The following is a 16,664-nucleotide window of genomic DNA, read 5'->3' on the forward strand; positions in this document are numbered from 1 at the left end:
TTCAGCATGCTACAGAGCAGGCTATCTGTTTCTGCAAGAGCCATCAAGGCGTGATGTGATGCATCATCAGTCTGTAAGAGGCACAGGGAAATGCATTATAGCATGGAGCATTTTAAATTGCTGCGACTCTATCAGCCAACATTAACCGTGACAGATATGGGCCGCCTCTGATTGCATTAGTCTTTATTGAATGATGAGGTGGAGGAGGTCCATTCTGTACATTCCTCCGACCACGTTTGCTCTTCCTCTGCCTCGTCTCACTTCCCCTCTCCCCTCCTCTGTCTGACAGGCTGACAGCAGGCAGTGACCCCTGACTCTTTGCCTACTCAGCAGAGAGAAGGTCACTGTATATGTGTGTGTGTGTGTGCGTGTGTGTGTGTCTGGGTGTGTATACATATTTTTTTTATATATATGTGCGTATGTGTCTGAACTGCCAGCAGAGAAAACTTACAGCCAAAAATAAAACGCATCTGTCAGCATCCAGTGGGTATGTGTATGTGTGTTTTTTGGTGCTTGCATTTATGTCAGTTTGTACTACAGTGTTTGGAGCTGAGCTGGAGACGGTGAGGTTTACCTAGTCTGTGCTGTGAATGGTGACAAACAGTGTAGAGGGGGGGGGGGGCGAGGAAGGGAGGAGACGAGGTGCCACATGTGGAGAAATGTTTATGCATGTGGAAAACTTACTGTGTCATTTTAAACACCGTAATTACACAGTGGTGTGAGCATACGATTATATAAGGCTATCAACTTATGAGTCAGAGACACCCCTGATTTCATTCATAGAGAGATGTTGGTCTTTGTGAAAGTACAGCGTGTGTGTATCCGTGCATGCGCATAAGTGAGTTAGTGTGTGTGTGTGTGTGTGTGTGTGTGTGTGCGTGAGTGCGTTTGACAGGCAGCCACCCTTTTCTAAATGAGATTAAATAGGAGGTTTGTCTCTAATCGTGTTGTAATGAGTTTCTGTGTAGCTCATACATTTACTAATTCCACTTGCCAATAGTGCAAACAGCCACGTGCGCATGTGTGTATACGTATGTGTGTGTGTGTGTGTGTCAGTGTGTGTGAGGTAGGAGAGGTCACCTCCCTGCAATCTTACTCTCATTTATAACAATAGCACTGAGCTGTCCTCATCAAAGAATTGCAATTTCTGAACACAAACAACATTAGCTCATGTGCACAAACATGCACACATGGACGCTCACAAACGCGCGGTCCATCTGGGTATAGATCTCATTAGAACTCTCAACAGGCATTAGCATTGATCATCTGACCAGCAGATGGAGAGTGACCGACAAGAGCCAAACAAAGCTGGTCAGACTGTCTGTGTGAGTGTGGGTGAAGAGGTTTGAATGACAGGAGAGAACGTGTGTGAGGGGTGAGCGTGCTCAATGTGGCCAAATGGCAAAAAAAACAACTCAAGATCCATAGTTCATGAGTAGCTCACACCACTGATTCACCTCTATGTGTGTGTGTGTGTGTGAGGAGCTTCGAGTGTGTCTGTGCGCATCAGAGTGACCATAAATCTTGACCTACGAGCAGCTACGGGTAGTCATGGCGACGCAGTCACTCTCAGCCCGTGGCTTCGCTCGCCCTACAGTAAAGGAGTCAAGGGTCAGAGCAGTTTTGTGCAGTGGAACAGACTTTTAGAGTGGCTAATGAACCAGGAAACCAGTAACAACACATCGTCGCCTTTCACCTTTAACCTTTGATCTTGTGGCTCTCGAAAATGTCACGATAACTGCACAGCACACGCGGAGAACGCTCGAGCACCCTAATGCCTGAAGCTACATGGACCTCACGTGGGCCTCACAGGGGCGAAGGAAGGGATCAAATTGAATTGAAAAATCTGCATACCTGATCACATTCACTGTGTAGTGCGCACGCCCAAGTGTAAGTGTGTTCACGCAGTATGGCTACGCCTGAGTGCAATAGCTTGTCAAGCCATGCAAGGGCAATAACCAACAAATATCATGAATGCAACCTAAACAATACAACGGTCCAGATCTGTGTGCTAGTAGTGAGCGGGTAGAATTAATTAGCGGCCAGTACCCTTAAAATACGTTATTTGTGGCCATGTACAGAACATCAAATACCGTGACATTGACTCAGAGTTTTGAGTTTATTGAGCTTTTAAATCGATTCTGGCACCAAAACACGCAACAACCAGATATTTTCATGCTGTTAATAGTTTTAATTCGATGTTTAAAGCTTGCTAACTCGTCTGGATGGCTAGGGCAAAACACCACCTCTGTTACCAACATGCGCATGCAGGCAGGCTGTAAAAGTGTCTGCAGGATCGGCTTTAATCATGGAAGACATATTGAATAACAAAATGAAGAATGGCTGAACTCCATTCAGGGTGCTGGTATTCTATATGCTGGCTCACTGGTACCCTTACATTTCAGCCATCATTAATGTTATTAGTAACACAAAGTCTGTGCAAATACTGTCTGCTGGGAAAAAGGCTTGTTGTTGAAGATCCAATTCCAAAACCATGGGCGTGAGCAGCGCCATTGAGATCGAGGGATGGGAATTTTGTTGGGGCGTAATTAGACCGCCGAATTGGAATTTGGTAGATGATATGGAGGATGAGGCTGGTCTCGTGTGTATGTGGCAGTGCAGCTTGAGTTGGCTGCCTGAACTAGCTTGCAGAAGTCGTTTCCGTTGGACAGGTTGAGTGCAGATGTTGGGTGATAAAGCTCGCAGTCCGTGTTCCAGTTCGTTTCCACAGGTGATGGACGGGGTTGAAGTCAGGGATCTGTGTCGGCCAGTCAAGTTCTTCCACGCTTGGAAACCCAGTTCTTCATGGACCTTGCTTTGTGCACAATGGCTTTGTCACATTGAAACAGGAAAGGCTCTTCCCAAAACTGTCCACAAAGTTGGCTGCGCTCTACTGTCTGGATCATCACTGCTTGCTGTAGCATTAATGAAAAACAGTCCCCGACCAGGAGCACACAAAATGTAGTTTGTATTGATTACACACACAAAGTGTACCATATATGCCTGTGTGTGTGTGTGTGTGTGTGTGTGTGTAAGAGCGTAGAGGTTCAGGTGTGCTGTCTCAGGCCAATGCAGTGAAGGGGAGCATGAATTAGGAAGTGTGAGCAGGGAGAGCAGGGTTTCTATGACAACAGGGGAGAAGGTTCCAGGTGACAGTGAGATCGTTGAGATGCTAATTGTCCATTTTCAATCCTCCATAAAGTTTAACAGCCACTCTGCCTCCACATGTTATTCTAACGCAGTCACAGAGTACACCTCTGGGATGTACAGCTATTCCTCTGTCTCTCCATCCCTCCCCCTCCCTCCTTTTTTTTAGTTTATAATGACACCCCATCCTCCCTTCACACCCCCTCTGTTTCCTCCTCCCTCCTCCTGGCAGAGAGAGGGAGCCTGTGTAAATATCACAGGCGATCTGCAGCATATGTGTGCTTGTCTCGTGAGGCCAACCAACACCTGATCATCAGACCCTCTTTCCATCCATCTCTCTTTCGCTCTCGTTTCATTCGCCTCGTCCTTGCTCTCATCCCTTCTCTTTCTTCACGCCCTCTCCTCATTTCCTCATGTCCAAATTCATCTCCCTCCAAGTTCGCCCCCCCCCCCCCTCCTGCTCATTCCCCGCTGTTTATCTCTACCGCCGCTCTCTCCCAATGCAGTGCGTTTAACCACTTTGCTTTAAGATAAAGATAATTAAATCAGCAGCTAAATGAGAGCGAGTGTGCTGATGGCGTCACCGTGGTAAGGCTTTGATGTTCTATTTCAGCGTGATAGTATCAACATCAACTCATCAGTCCAAAACTGTTGCACACACTCACACACATTATGCACAATTCATGCATTCACACGTACCACCTCCCTCCTCTTCCCCCTCCTCCCTGCACACAAAGACAGATTCAACGCACTAAGCTCTGCTGTCTTATTTCCTGTCATCCAACCACAGCAGTCTTTACTGTTGATCTCACCCACTTCTCTTCCTTCTTCCCTTTCCTCTCTAGACCTCTTTTCTCTAATCGTATGCCTCTCTCCCTCTCTCTCCCCCGCCTCCTTCCTCCCTATCAGCAGGTTGCTAGGCAACTGCGCTCCATTGATCTGGAGGAGCACGATGACAAGCTCCCATAACTGTCATGAAAACACACACGCACGCACGCACACACACACACACACACACACACACACACACACACACACACACACACACACTCACACACACAGAAACAGGCACACACCTGAACACTCACATAGTTATTGCAGATGTCTAGTAGCACCTTTAGAAAGAAGACGTCCTCGCTTATCTGATAAGGACAAGTAACGGGAGGAGAGAAGGAGGAGGGACAGAGTGATACAAATGACAGGAGGAGGCGAGGAAGAGAAGACGGCTCTTTATGTTGATTTCCCACTCATACCCTCCCTTTCCAGTCTCCAGCCTCATTCCCGCTTTCTTCCTTTAGCTTTCCCATGTAACCCTTGCCATCCCTGGAAAACAATTACCTCCCCTAGTGGCCTGGCTAAATTTCTAATCTGACCCATCGCACAGTCATGGCCACCTCATCACTGCGAGCTACAAACTGGTTCCCTTCCATTTGTGCCTCCACTTCAGCACTTATTACGCACGCTGTCACAACACAATGAAACAAAAGAGGAGATGGTGGGTTGAAAGAAAGAAAGGCAGTCTATAAATGGTAATACCAAGGTGGTGGTGTAAAATGGATGCATTTTCATTTACAGGTCATGGAAATGTCAAAATGTGTCGAAATACTTGAGAGTAAAAAAATGACATAGATAATGTCAGGTTCAGTGATGCGTTTTGTGCATCTTGTCTTTTGTGCATGTCTTAATGCTTTTATTCCTATGCAACTATTCTGCCTTTACATTTCCATCTTGATATTCAACATAAAGGCTGACACTCAGAAAGAAAGCGAATAAGCGTAACATTTGAAACATTTCTCTGAGTGATAGTGTCTCACTATCAGCAGCCCTGTAAGTGATATGTTTTTGTTATAATCAACTGATTGTAGAACACATGATCAACACTTCAAACCATACTATATTCAGTCGTTAAATCAGTGAAAATCTGTTTTTCTTCATTGTAGTCACCGATTGCTATAAATAACTCAAAGGCCTTGATAATTGAACAAGACTTAATTTCCTCAGTCTGCTATAACACCTTTCTGGATGGGCTCTGATTTAGCTTGACACATTATAACCTATGATCCATTTCTGAGTGACATACGGCGACCTCTAAGCTGCTTCCTATCTTTCCTTTCAGAGCTTTGTCAACGTCATGTCATTGTGTTCATTATATGCTCTGCGTTAAAGTGTTATCACTATTACATGCACCATTTTCTTGACTTCTTTTTCAGACGTCACTTTTTGCATTATCTCTTTTCTCAGACTTATATTCGTGGGAAAAGTACAAAATGAAATGAGGCTCCTCAGAAGGCTGACGCAGAGAGAGAACAACGGGTCCTCTGTAAAAGGGCTAAAAGAAAGCAATATGTTAGGATGAAAAAGACTTCATGGACAAATTCATATTTTGACCTGATTCTGGAGCGAGATGAAGAGTTGCGGGATCAAAGTGATTACAATTCATCCTGAGGGGGACATGAATGTCTGCACCAAATTCCGTGCCAATCAATCCGGTAGACATTGAGATGTTTCACAGGGAGAATGAAAGCTTTGACCTGCTTTTGGCAAAAAAGGAAAAGTCAGAGGATTACCAAAGTCATGAGGATCCATCCTCTGGGAACCATGAATGTCTGTACAAAATGTTCAAGAAACATGCTAACATGGCTCGTCATTTGGAGGTGGGAAAGAACTTTATAGGGGAATTTATTTGAGAAAGGGAATAGCTGAGAAAAATATCAACAAAGAGAAACCAACGTATGTTCTTTTTTGAAAAATGGCTTTAATTGAACATGGGTGGGGGTGGACAAGACGATGTGCTTTGATGGAGGAGGACAAAAGGATGAAACTGCCATTCATGATGCCTCAAGGCAATTCACTACAGGAAATGACTTAATTTGAAAATTATAGTAATGACTGGTCAGCTTTTAAGCTTTGAAATAAGGCTTAAGGTCAGAATAACAACGGCAGATGACAACATTTACAGCGGAGAGTAAGAAAATGCTCTTTTCTGTGGCTACCAGCAGCCAGTGAGTCTGTCAAGTGTCCGGAGCAAAATGTTCTGTCTCCAGCCAGAGTGTCAGACTCCTTTTCATTATCACAAATCAGTCCTCTTCACCTGCCAAGCTCAACATATTCACTGACAGCACCATTTTTTCCCCGTCAGCTTCACACTGTTCTCTGCCTCTAAATTCAACACATCTTTAAGATCAGAAAAGGAATCAAATGGAGCAAGAAAGAAAGAAAATGTTCATGAATCCCCAGTCTTTTACACCTCTTCATCTCATCTCTCCTTCCTCACTCCAGTTCTCTCCCTGACTCCAGTGCAAACTCCGGCAGCTTTATACACTGGCTCCTCTCCAGCAATTATCCGGTTGGTTCCACTCTGACGCAACTCAGACTCCACTCATCTTCTTCGTCATCAGCTCCTGCTTCCTCTGTAAAAGCGAGACTCCCTCTCTGACATCAACTCATCTCCAGGATGGGATCCAGCTCCAGCTTTGCTCAAAATGTTTCTGGCTCAATCTCGGCTCCATCTCCGCAGTGGCTCATTGGCCAGCTTGGCGCCAACACCGGCTCTGCTCTGATATGGCCATGACTCCACTTTGGCCCTGACGCCATTTTCACTCAGTCAGCTGTCCACCAGCTCTGGCTTTGACTCATCTCTGCTCTTGAACTTCAGACTCAAGGCTGTTCTATTTCCAATCCAAAAAATGTGCCAACACAGTGGTAAGACTGTATTTTCAACCGAGAAATTGTGCCTGAATGCAGCGCGGCTCTACTCTACGTATGGCAACGTCAGCCAAATACCCATGGTGCTCAGAGGATGAATTCTAATGACTTGACTGGTGTGATTGTTACTTTTTTCACATTTAAGATTAAAGATTTACACTTTACATCTCACACAGTCTGATACCTATTCTGCTATTCTTAAGATGGATAACTGGGCAATCCTGCAGCCAATAAATACCAAAGGAAGTCTCTTCTGATCAGTCTCCTATAACACTTCATGGTTCTCACTCAAACATGCTGATAAAGTTAGAGACTTTGTTATGGACTTCGGTTAAGCTTGAGGAAGCTTTAGAGTATTTGTTCCCATTGCAGCGACTGGACTTAAGCCTTATTTATACCAATTTATACCAATTTACCAAGAATCTCAAATCCCTTCAGCGATGTCAGTTCCAAGTGAGGAATATATCTTTGTTACTCACCACATGAAGTAAGAATATGTGTTGAATGATTGGACACAATTTGCAAAAGGTTGCAATGACCCCAATTTCATTTATCAAAGTTATAAATGAAATGAGGAAAAGAGAGTGATGTTTGAGTGCATTGCTGACAGAGGTTTCAGGCAACTATTTTGTTATCAGTCAATGAGGAAAAGTAGCCCGTGGTTCATTTTTAAAACAAATTAAGATCAGCAGTAATCTGATTTAGGTGTAAAAAAGCCCAAACAATATAGAAGAGTCCACATTGCCTTTACTTCTTCGATTTCATTGTCACCATCTCAGTCAAAAGACCTTTTCCAAGACATGTGCTGGCTTTTGTCTTGAGAGGATTTTGTTTTGGCAGAAACTTGTACTCAACTGTTCGGCCTTTGTTGCTGCTAAGACAAAGGCATTTATCATCTACGAAACCTTCTATTTTATCATCATTTCTAATATTACATCTAGTTTGAAGAGGCAAATATCAGTCATGCCAAAGCGAACATGATTCTCATTCTGTTATTGTAATTAGTCAATGCTTGTGCTGGTCCAACATTTTTACAGATGAGCTTTTTGCAGTCTCAGTGTAAAAACGGATACTATTGACTTGCTAATAATGACTTTCTTATCTTGCAGTCCTTCACATCATCATTATTAGTTGCTATATAATTGAATCACGCTCTCAGGCAAGTACAACAGTGCTGATAGATGTGGCTGCTTTCGCCGAGGCTGTATGTGAACCTGAGAGAGACCTCTCTGGAGTCATATGAGCAGTTCAGGATCAAACAGTCTGAGGCCTCAGAGCCAAGAATGGCCCACTCAACTCTGCTCTCTACATATAGAGGACTGTTATGACTCGGCCGCTTAATTCCTCACTATGGCTGCTGAAATGGAGTCACAAGTTCAAAAGCCTTTTTTTTGTGTGTGCAACCACTGCTGCTAGAGTGAGTCAATATGGAGGAGACCTTTGGATGGGCTCTGTAGACCTCGACCGCTGCAGGAGCACAACTAAAAGTCGGAGGTTACTTCAGACAATAATGCAGGTTGTTGGTAGGAAAAAACAAGTTCTGCTAACTGAAGAAATGTCATTTCAAAGAGCAGGTTAAGGAGATAACGACCATGTAGACATTTTACAAGGCTGACAGAAAGCGGCTTGGGGTAATATCCATGTTTTGTGTGAAACCAAAAGTTAATGTTGACATATTGTTCTTTACTTTTGTTACCTAAGTTCTTTGTGGTACTTAATTAATGCCACCTCCGTAAGTTACGTAACAAACATCGTCATTTTGCGTAACAAACCAACTTATTTGAACTCAAAACCACAACAAAATACATTGTTGGTCGTTGCCTGACACAAAAAATAAATAAAAAATAAAAACATTTTCTGACATTAGACCACTATGGTTAAGGTGTGCTTAGCTTTGGGCACAAAAACAACTGGGTTTGCATCACAGCAAGATCATGGTTTGGGTTAAAATAACTTGGTTAAGGTAAGGGGACGTTTGTTGTCATGATTACAGTATTAACTTGATTACATTAGGAAACAACTGCAGTCATGGATAAAAGAAACCAATGTTGACTGTCTGTAGGAAGAGAGAAATGAGCAGAGTTCTCTTGTTGATTCAAACTTTGGAGAGCTGGGAACCACAGAGAACTTTATACGGCTGTTTTCAAAGTCTGTGTACTGTACTGCTTACCACGTGAAATAAACTGGCTTTGATGTATAAAAATTGGTGGAGTAACCCTTTAAATATCAAACGAGATGTTTTGAAGTGAAATGCAGATCTTCTTTAATGAACGGAAGCTACTAAAATAGACTTGAATAAAGAACAAAATGGTGAAGTGCGTCTCTTTCTTGGTCACCTCCCCAATGAATAAACAGAAGACTGTGACACCAAGAAGGTTTAACAAATGCTCTGGAGTTGGAGAAGGAACACAAAGAGGTACAGCACAAGGAAAAGATGAGAATAAATTCCAGTGAATGTAACATGTTTGGACAATGGGAGAAAAACGCTGATGGAGGAAGACACGAGTGAAAAGCTACAGTACATACCAGCACAGATTAATTGTTTTGGAATAATTACATATTTGATTTAGTTTGATTATCATGTTGATAAAGTGACTCTTCTGATAACATCAAGAATAAAGAGTGGATTACAGTTGATTTAATGTGGATTTTTGAAGACATGTAATTGCTTATCGTCGATATTAGAATTTGAAAGCTTCAGTGTTTAAAATATGTTTTTCTCTCTCGCACAATTTTTTCCAGTAAATTTTATTCACATTCATTCCTCCTGACTTATCTTCATATTTACTGCGACACCTTTGTTTTTTATCTTCCAAACAAGAGATAACAAATTTGCCAAATGCACCAGACACATTCTGTGTGTTTCTTCAAAGAAGGGAAATAAATCATATTTTGCATCATGCAAAAATATCTATTTTCTTAGACAACAAACAGGCAGTAAGGGGGACTGTTTATATATGTCTATGCTGTCATAATGAAGATTTATTCCAGAAAGAAAGACTAAATAAAATATTTTTCCCACAAATGACTTCCTGTCAAAGACAAATAGTGCACAAGGTGAGCCCACGGACAGTTTGTAAGCTTTTTGTGGTGTTGATCCACAAACAAATGAGATAACAATTATGTGTGCATGCGGTTTAAGATATTTGGAGCAGGATTTAGCCAGTAACCCTTCTGCGTAGCTCTGTAGAGGTTTATAGTTAATATAAAAGGCTCATCATTTTCACTGCAGGGATCATGAACTATTTGAAAGAGCTACATTTAACTGCTTTAAATCGCGGGAAGTGCTATGACATCATTTTTTTTATGTATGCTTCACACAGATTTACACACATTCCCACCTGAGAGCTGACCTTTAGTGAGCAGCTCCACTGCAGCAGCTTTGGTTCTGGTGTCTTTATGGCAGATGTCTCCTCAGCAGCATTTTCCAGCCCAGTTGTGGATTACAACCACAGATCTTCCGCTTCAAATGCAAGGCTGGTAAGTTACATAAAATGTTTGCTGACTAGCTCCTCTCAGAGGCAGGAGAATGAGCACGGCTGCTGTACATGGAGCAAACATTACAGGCCAGACTGTGGCTGTCCACTTTGTTTGGTTCTGAATCAGTGCTCACACGACATGCAAGAGGAGCATGTTATTTGGGAGAACACGCAATGAAACACGAAGGGAAATAGAAACTCAGCACCCCCTGGTGTCAGGACTGAAGCATATATTCCTTTTTTTTGGTCCCAGTTCATGTTTTAACAAATGCAAAAGCACAAGTGGACATTTATTGAAAGTAGATTAACTGGTGCATGTGAAAGGTAGCCTACAATAAGCTCATGGCTCTCTGAGCACATTAATTAATCACCAATTAAGATCAACAAATATAACAGTGCTTCCTTTTTTTCTACAAGAGAACAAGGTCACATAAACACATTTATAATTTGTTGAATGTGCCATTGGATGGGAATCCTGGAAGCATTCAAAAAGGGAAATGTGCATCCACTTTTTAATCTGTATTGTTATTCCACATTTTTCAACGAAGAAACTTAATTCAAACGTTTCTCGACATATTGGACGGGATGTGACAGAATATTCAAATTTGACAATATTTTTTAAGTTTTTCGTGCGTTTTTCAAACCTGAGATGTCATGACAATTAATAATTTTAAAAAGGCACAAAACTATTTCTGAATGGGGTGGAGAAAAAAAAATGATTCGTTGTAGTTGGCGTTTCGCTTTTTCCATTAGACTTTTACACTGAAATAGATAGAAACATCCGGAATGGCTGATTGCCTTCAAAATAAAAGTGAAAGGCTCCTTAAAGTTACGCCTATACTGCTACGACATAGAGTGAAAACAACAAAAATACTATAAAAAATAAATATTGTATGACGATTAGCTGCTGAGAATTCCTCTATTTGTTAACGTTATCAAAAATATGTCCAATGTGATCGGAACATGTTTTATACTGAAAATCGTTGAGCGGAAGTACATGTAGTTACGTCACCCAGATGACTTGACAGTTTAGTACTGGGACAGAGTTGTGCGCGTGTTACTACCGGGATAAAGTACAGTTTACACCTTTGCAGGTGTGCACGTCAACCGTTAATATGAAATGGCTGTCGTTGTGAGACAGCTGTCAGACTCAACCGACGCCATTTAAATCAGTTTTAAACCGTCCTCACCGTCAGGGTAATTAGCTTAACGTCCTATCCTATCATGTGGGTTTTCGGTTACGGGTCTCTGATATGGAAAGTGGACTTTCCTTGTGAGGAAAAAAGAGTCGGCTACATAAAAGGCTTCAGCCGCCGGTTTTGGCAGGGCAGCACCGACCACCGGGGTGTACCGGGTAAGGTGAGTGATCGTTGTTTTTGGGACAGGTAACGTCACAGCTAACGGTTAGGTAAAGTTAGAAAGATATAGAGTGGTCTCACCGACGTCACGATCGCCTTAGTTACGAGGTCTGTCCGCCATGTTGGAGTACATACAGATCCTACATGGCGGCGAGTAAACAAGGAAGTGCGGCGAAAATACCATACTTTGAATCACTGGATAGTGCATCAAAGGTTCGCTACCTGGCCAAATTGAAGGTTATTGGTAACTTGGATCCCTATACGATGAGTGCAGATGGTTTCAGTTCCGATCCTACTTATCTTCCATCGGTAAACTACGCCAACATCTAACGTTACGCGTATCTCGTGAACACCCCCAGTCCTTACACGAAAGACGAGTTGGAGTGCTACAAAGGGCTCGACGCTTATAATCAGTTTGTTAGTGGATGGGTCCGAGACGTCAAAGCAACGGTCATCTCGTCATTGGAAGAGTAAATATAAACAGATCTGGTCCGATATTTAGCAATATTCAATGTTTACTCAGTGCAAACAGACACGTGTGTTTGTTTACATTGTACATGCACGTCATTGTGTGCGTGTGTGACGATATATTATCAGGGGTGTGGATATCTAGAAAATGAATTTAAGATTCCCATGTTCTAGTGACTTACTTTTATAAATTATTTTACTTTTTTTTTTTTTCAAAGCAAAAGCAGAGGCAGGACATTCCTTTATATTTCGAGAGATGCGTGACAGCCATTTCTCGCGACGTTGCTAGTAAAACTATTGATTATTATTTTTCATAAATATTCACAAAAATGTATAAAAGTCATATTTTTTCAAAATAACACTTGTAGTACAACAAAGAGGAGCCCATTGATATGTGAAGTGATTTTGGTCATGCTACACTTTTCAACAGTAAAGCTATTGATTATTATTTTTCATAAATATTCACAAAAATTAATCAAAATCATATTTTTTCAAAATAACACTTGTAGTACAACAGGAAGGAGCCCATTGATATGTGAAGTGATTTTGGTCATGCTACACTTTTCAACAGTAAAACTATTGATTATTATTTTTCATAAATATTCACAAAAATGGATAAAAATCATATTTTTTCAAAATAACACTTGTACAACAACAAAGAGGAGCCCATTGATGTGTGAAGTGATTTCGGTTACATTACATTGCATGACAGTGAAGCTATTGAATATTGTTGTAGGAAGTATTTTCGGCATTGCACTTTGTAGACGGTCCCTGCGCACTCGTCTCGCAGCCAGCCGCTCATTGAGACCAATGCCGATTGTCCAGCTCGGAGGAGTCCGTAAACCGGCCCGTTTTAATTAAATTGAGGTTGTAGCTTGTTGCCTACCTCACTACGGTTACAGGGAGGTATCGTTTGTATTTTAGCAGCGTTTCGTTAACGATTTATTGAACCGGGAAGTCCGAATCTGTCAATATCTTTCTAACTTTACCTAAGTACAGCTAACGTTAACGTCAGTAGTAACTGAGGCAAGGTTATAAATTATAAATACCTCTTGTAACACTGCTACTATCTTAAGTATTAAGTTACTAAAGCAAAGAGGTTTCCATTTAGTTTCGTCACACAAGTCATCCATTTTTTTTTATTGTTTGTCCCGTTACTATTTAGGTTTATGACTATTAAGGGAATGTAACATTACAGGTTAATCATTTCAGTGTACATGCTTCTGTAGCTTGTATTGTAACATTTTCCATCTGTTTTGTTGGCATTTGTGTAGTGTAATTTAAAAAAAGAATATGACTATAATCCTACTTGGTTGCTTTACTGTGTCTCTGTTTTAAAGTCTCCTCCGTCTGTGTCCTTTACAGCCGGGCCGGGTGGTGACACTGGTGGAGGATCCTGAGGTGAGACATACCCCTCCTAAACCTAATGGTGCCGTACATTACTTTGTAATAGCGCTGCAACTAACCATTCATTTCACTGTCTATTACTTTGCCAATTACTTTCTCGATTAAGTGTTCTGTCTGGGAAAATAGTGAAAGATGTTAATCCTCCTTTGAAAGCACCCCAAGGTGACGTCTTCTGATGTCTTGTTTTGTCCAACCAACACTCCAAAAACCCAATTTAGTCCGTTTACAACAACATGAAGCAAGAAAACTGCAGAAAATGTTCACATTGGAGAAGCTGGAACCAGCAAATGTTTGCCTTTAAAATGAATAAATGACCTACATATGCGTAGTGATTTGCAATATATGTACATCATATATGCAAATAGAACAAATAGAACATTTAAACAAACAACAATCCACCCTTTCATTTGAATACCTAACCTATCATAAATATTTGCCATTTTTAATAAGTAGGTGTCCTGTTAAATGAGTTGTAAATCTTCATGATATTAATTCAATTTGATATAGTTTCTATGAATGTGACGTTTGTTTTAGAAGACAAATTACGTTAAGGCCAAAAGCAAACAATATCTCATGTTATTCATATTCAGTGATAATAGATTATCCCCTCCTGACGGTCATAGTTCACCCACCTTGTTATTTATCACTGTATTATTGAGAATAATTAAGAGAAATCTTGCAGCGTAGAGGCCAAGAGCAAGATTCTGTTAATAAAATTCCACTTAATAGAACACAGTTTTCAAGCTACTATCACTTGCATCCGTTTTTTCTTCATGGAACAGTGGATTGTCACAGTGTTATGGATATTTTACTTATTGGTATACATGCATGACGTGAGACAAAGACACATGCTGAACAAGGTGAACGAGAGTGCTGTAGTACTGCTCAGAAGAGGAAGATTGCATCTTGTACAGTAGAAACAGTGTATTCTGAACTTGGATGAGAGATAATCTTGCAGTTGATGGGAAAGCGATAGAGAGACACAGAGTGTGTAATGTAGCGAGAACATGGTGCGCGTCTAGCAAACATGCTGATGAGTATCTTAAAAAGTATCTTATCTGTTATTTTAACAGTTAACACCAAAATCAAAAATACATATTTTCCCTCGTACATATAGTGCTATTTATCAATCTATAGTTTTTGATTGTGAATTGCCGAGTGTTGGAGATATTGGCCGTAGAGATGTCTCTCTTATTTAATGGAGCTAGTTAGCCGTTTCATGCAGCAACTATTTGCTTTCTATGGAACTACACCCACCAACCTTATCACTGTGCAGGAGGAAGCAGGCATTTACTCGGGACGAGCGGCTCGTGCTCATGACAGCGTGAGATGTAAACATTAATGGCGTCCTCCTCGGCTGGGCTGTAACGTTAGCTAGCTAAGTGGTGCGAGGTTGAGCTAGCAGTGTCGAGTACAGATGCAGGCTTCTTTCAGCTCGGTGATACGGTTGGCGGGTGTTTGGTAGACTTTGCAACCAAAAGAAGTCGCCCCCTGCTGGCCACTTTTCTGCATTGACCTCACTAGTCAGAAACGGAGGTTGCCACCTTGTAATTCTGCATCCATCCAGATGCCAAGTCACCCGTTCTCTTCTTTCCTTGTTTTTTAAGGGGTGCGTTTGGGGCGTTGGCTACAAGCTGCCGACGGGCCGGGAGCAGGAAGTGAAGCGTTACCTCGATGACCGAGAAAAAGGTGGTTATCAGGTCATCACGGTGACCTTTCACCCCCATCCACCACTTTCCTCCCCGCCCAGCCAGATGCTGCTCTACATCGGCTCTCAGGACAATCCAGACTACCTCGGCCCCGCCCCTCTGGAGGAGATAGCCAATCAGATCGTCGACTCTTCCGGTCTAAGTGGGAAAAACACGGAGTACCTGTTTGAGCTGGCTGATGCCGTGAGGACAATCCTGCCTGAGGACTCAGACACACATCTGTTTTCTCTGGAAACTTTAGTGAGAGAAAGAATACACAATCAAACGGGTTGATGAGATAACGAATAGAACTTGATGTATAACTGGCTGGATTTATCAAATAGTCTCAGGGTTTAAGGTAAGCAGGATGAAGTCTGTTACAAGTGTCACACTACAAGTTAATGTCACCATTTTGTCTCATGCAGGAAAAAACATTAAAAATAATGTGTATTGAAAGCTGCTTAAAACAAAAACAAAAAAAGTAAAATACATAATGGTATTGTAATTCAAACAAACAAAATATGCTTTGGATAAACTTGTCAATTTACTCTCCGTACAATGTAGAACAAATGAAGAACGTTTTGAATGATAAATATATGCTGAGTGATTATACTGTACATTCACTTCTACATTTGGTCTGTTTTTATGAATGTTACAACATAAAAACCATCTTGTGATGCATGTGTACACACTGGGTGAAACATTTGGGCCAATACACCAAACCCAGAACTCTTAACTGCTTTGGTAAATATATCCTCTGTCTCTCTTTGTAATATGATCATCATCACACTACTGTAATCACATTTCACGCAGTGTACAGCCACATCGTTCATTCTAGATTGTACTTAACAGCTACGCTTCTTCTCATGCTGCCAGCGTACGTCTCAGCACAGTGAACATGTCAAAGACAACAGCACTGCATGCATGGGCGACGGCTCTATCTGTGACCCTGTCTTACTTCAACACACACACACACACACACAGTTACCAGTGTTTATTGGCTGTGGTTTGTAGCAGCATCTGTACAACATAACTAAAAACTGTCAGCTACGTTTGATCTCTGTCTGTGCAGAACAGAGTCTGCTCTGGACATTGATGTGATATGAATGTCTGGAGATGAAATGCAGGTTTTTCACACGATCAGTGGACCCTGGCACACACAGCATGTCACACTCGTTCTTCCTCTCTAAAATAAAATACATCTCCTTTTACAAATGATTCAGTGTATTTATTCAACAGGAAACAATTCTCAGTGTTGAGCTATTGTATAACACAACAAAGCAGCCTGTATAGGAATATCATAAAATTGTATTACGAGTTATACATCTTATTACATTTTATTGGTGTATATACATTTGATCAATTACATGTTTATCAATATTAATTCATATATATTATACAGTATTAGAAAC

The 16,664-nt window shown here is 41.4% G+C and overlaps 1 protein-coding gene across 1 annotated transcript; it reads left to right on the plus strand.

Moving 5' to 3' along the window:
* The first annotated feature begins 11,476 nt into the window (after positions 1–11,476).
* chac2 (ChaC, cation transport regulator homolog 2 (E. coli)) lies at positions 11,477–16,360 on the plus strand. Its single transcript, XM_079293787.1, has 3 exons — positions 11,477–11,690; positions 13,523–13,558; positions 15,172–16,360. The coding sequence occupies exons 1-3, from the start codon at positions 11,556–11,558 to the stop codon at positions 15,544–15,546; spliced, it is 546 nt and encodes a 181-aa protein (XP_079149913.1). The 5' UTR covers positions 11,477–11,555; the 3' UTR covers positions 15,547–16,360.
* Positions 16,361–16,664: the final 304 nt, after the last annotated feature.

The sequence above is a fragment of the Melanostigma gelatinosum genome, assembly GCF_949748355.1.
Source record: "Melanostigma gelatinosum genome assembly, chromosome: 21".
NCBI lineage: Eukaryota > Metazoa > Chordata > Actinopteri > Perciformes > Zoarcidae > Melanostigma > Melanostigma gelatinosum.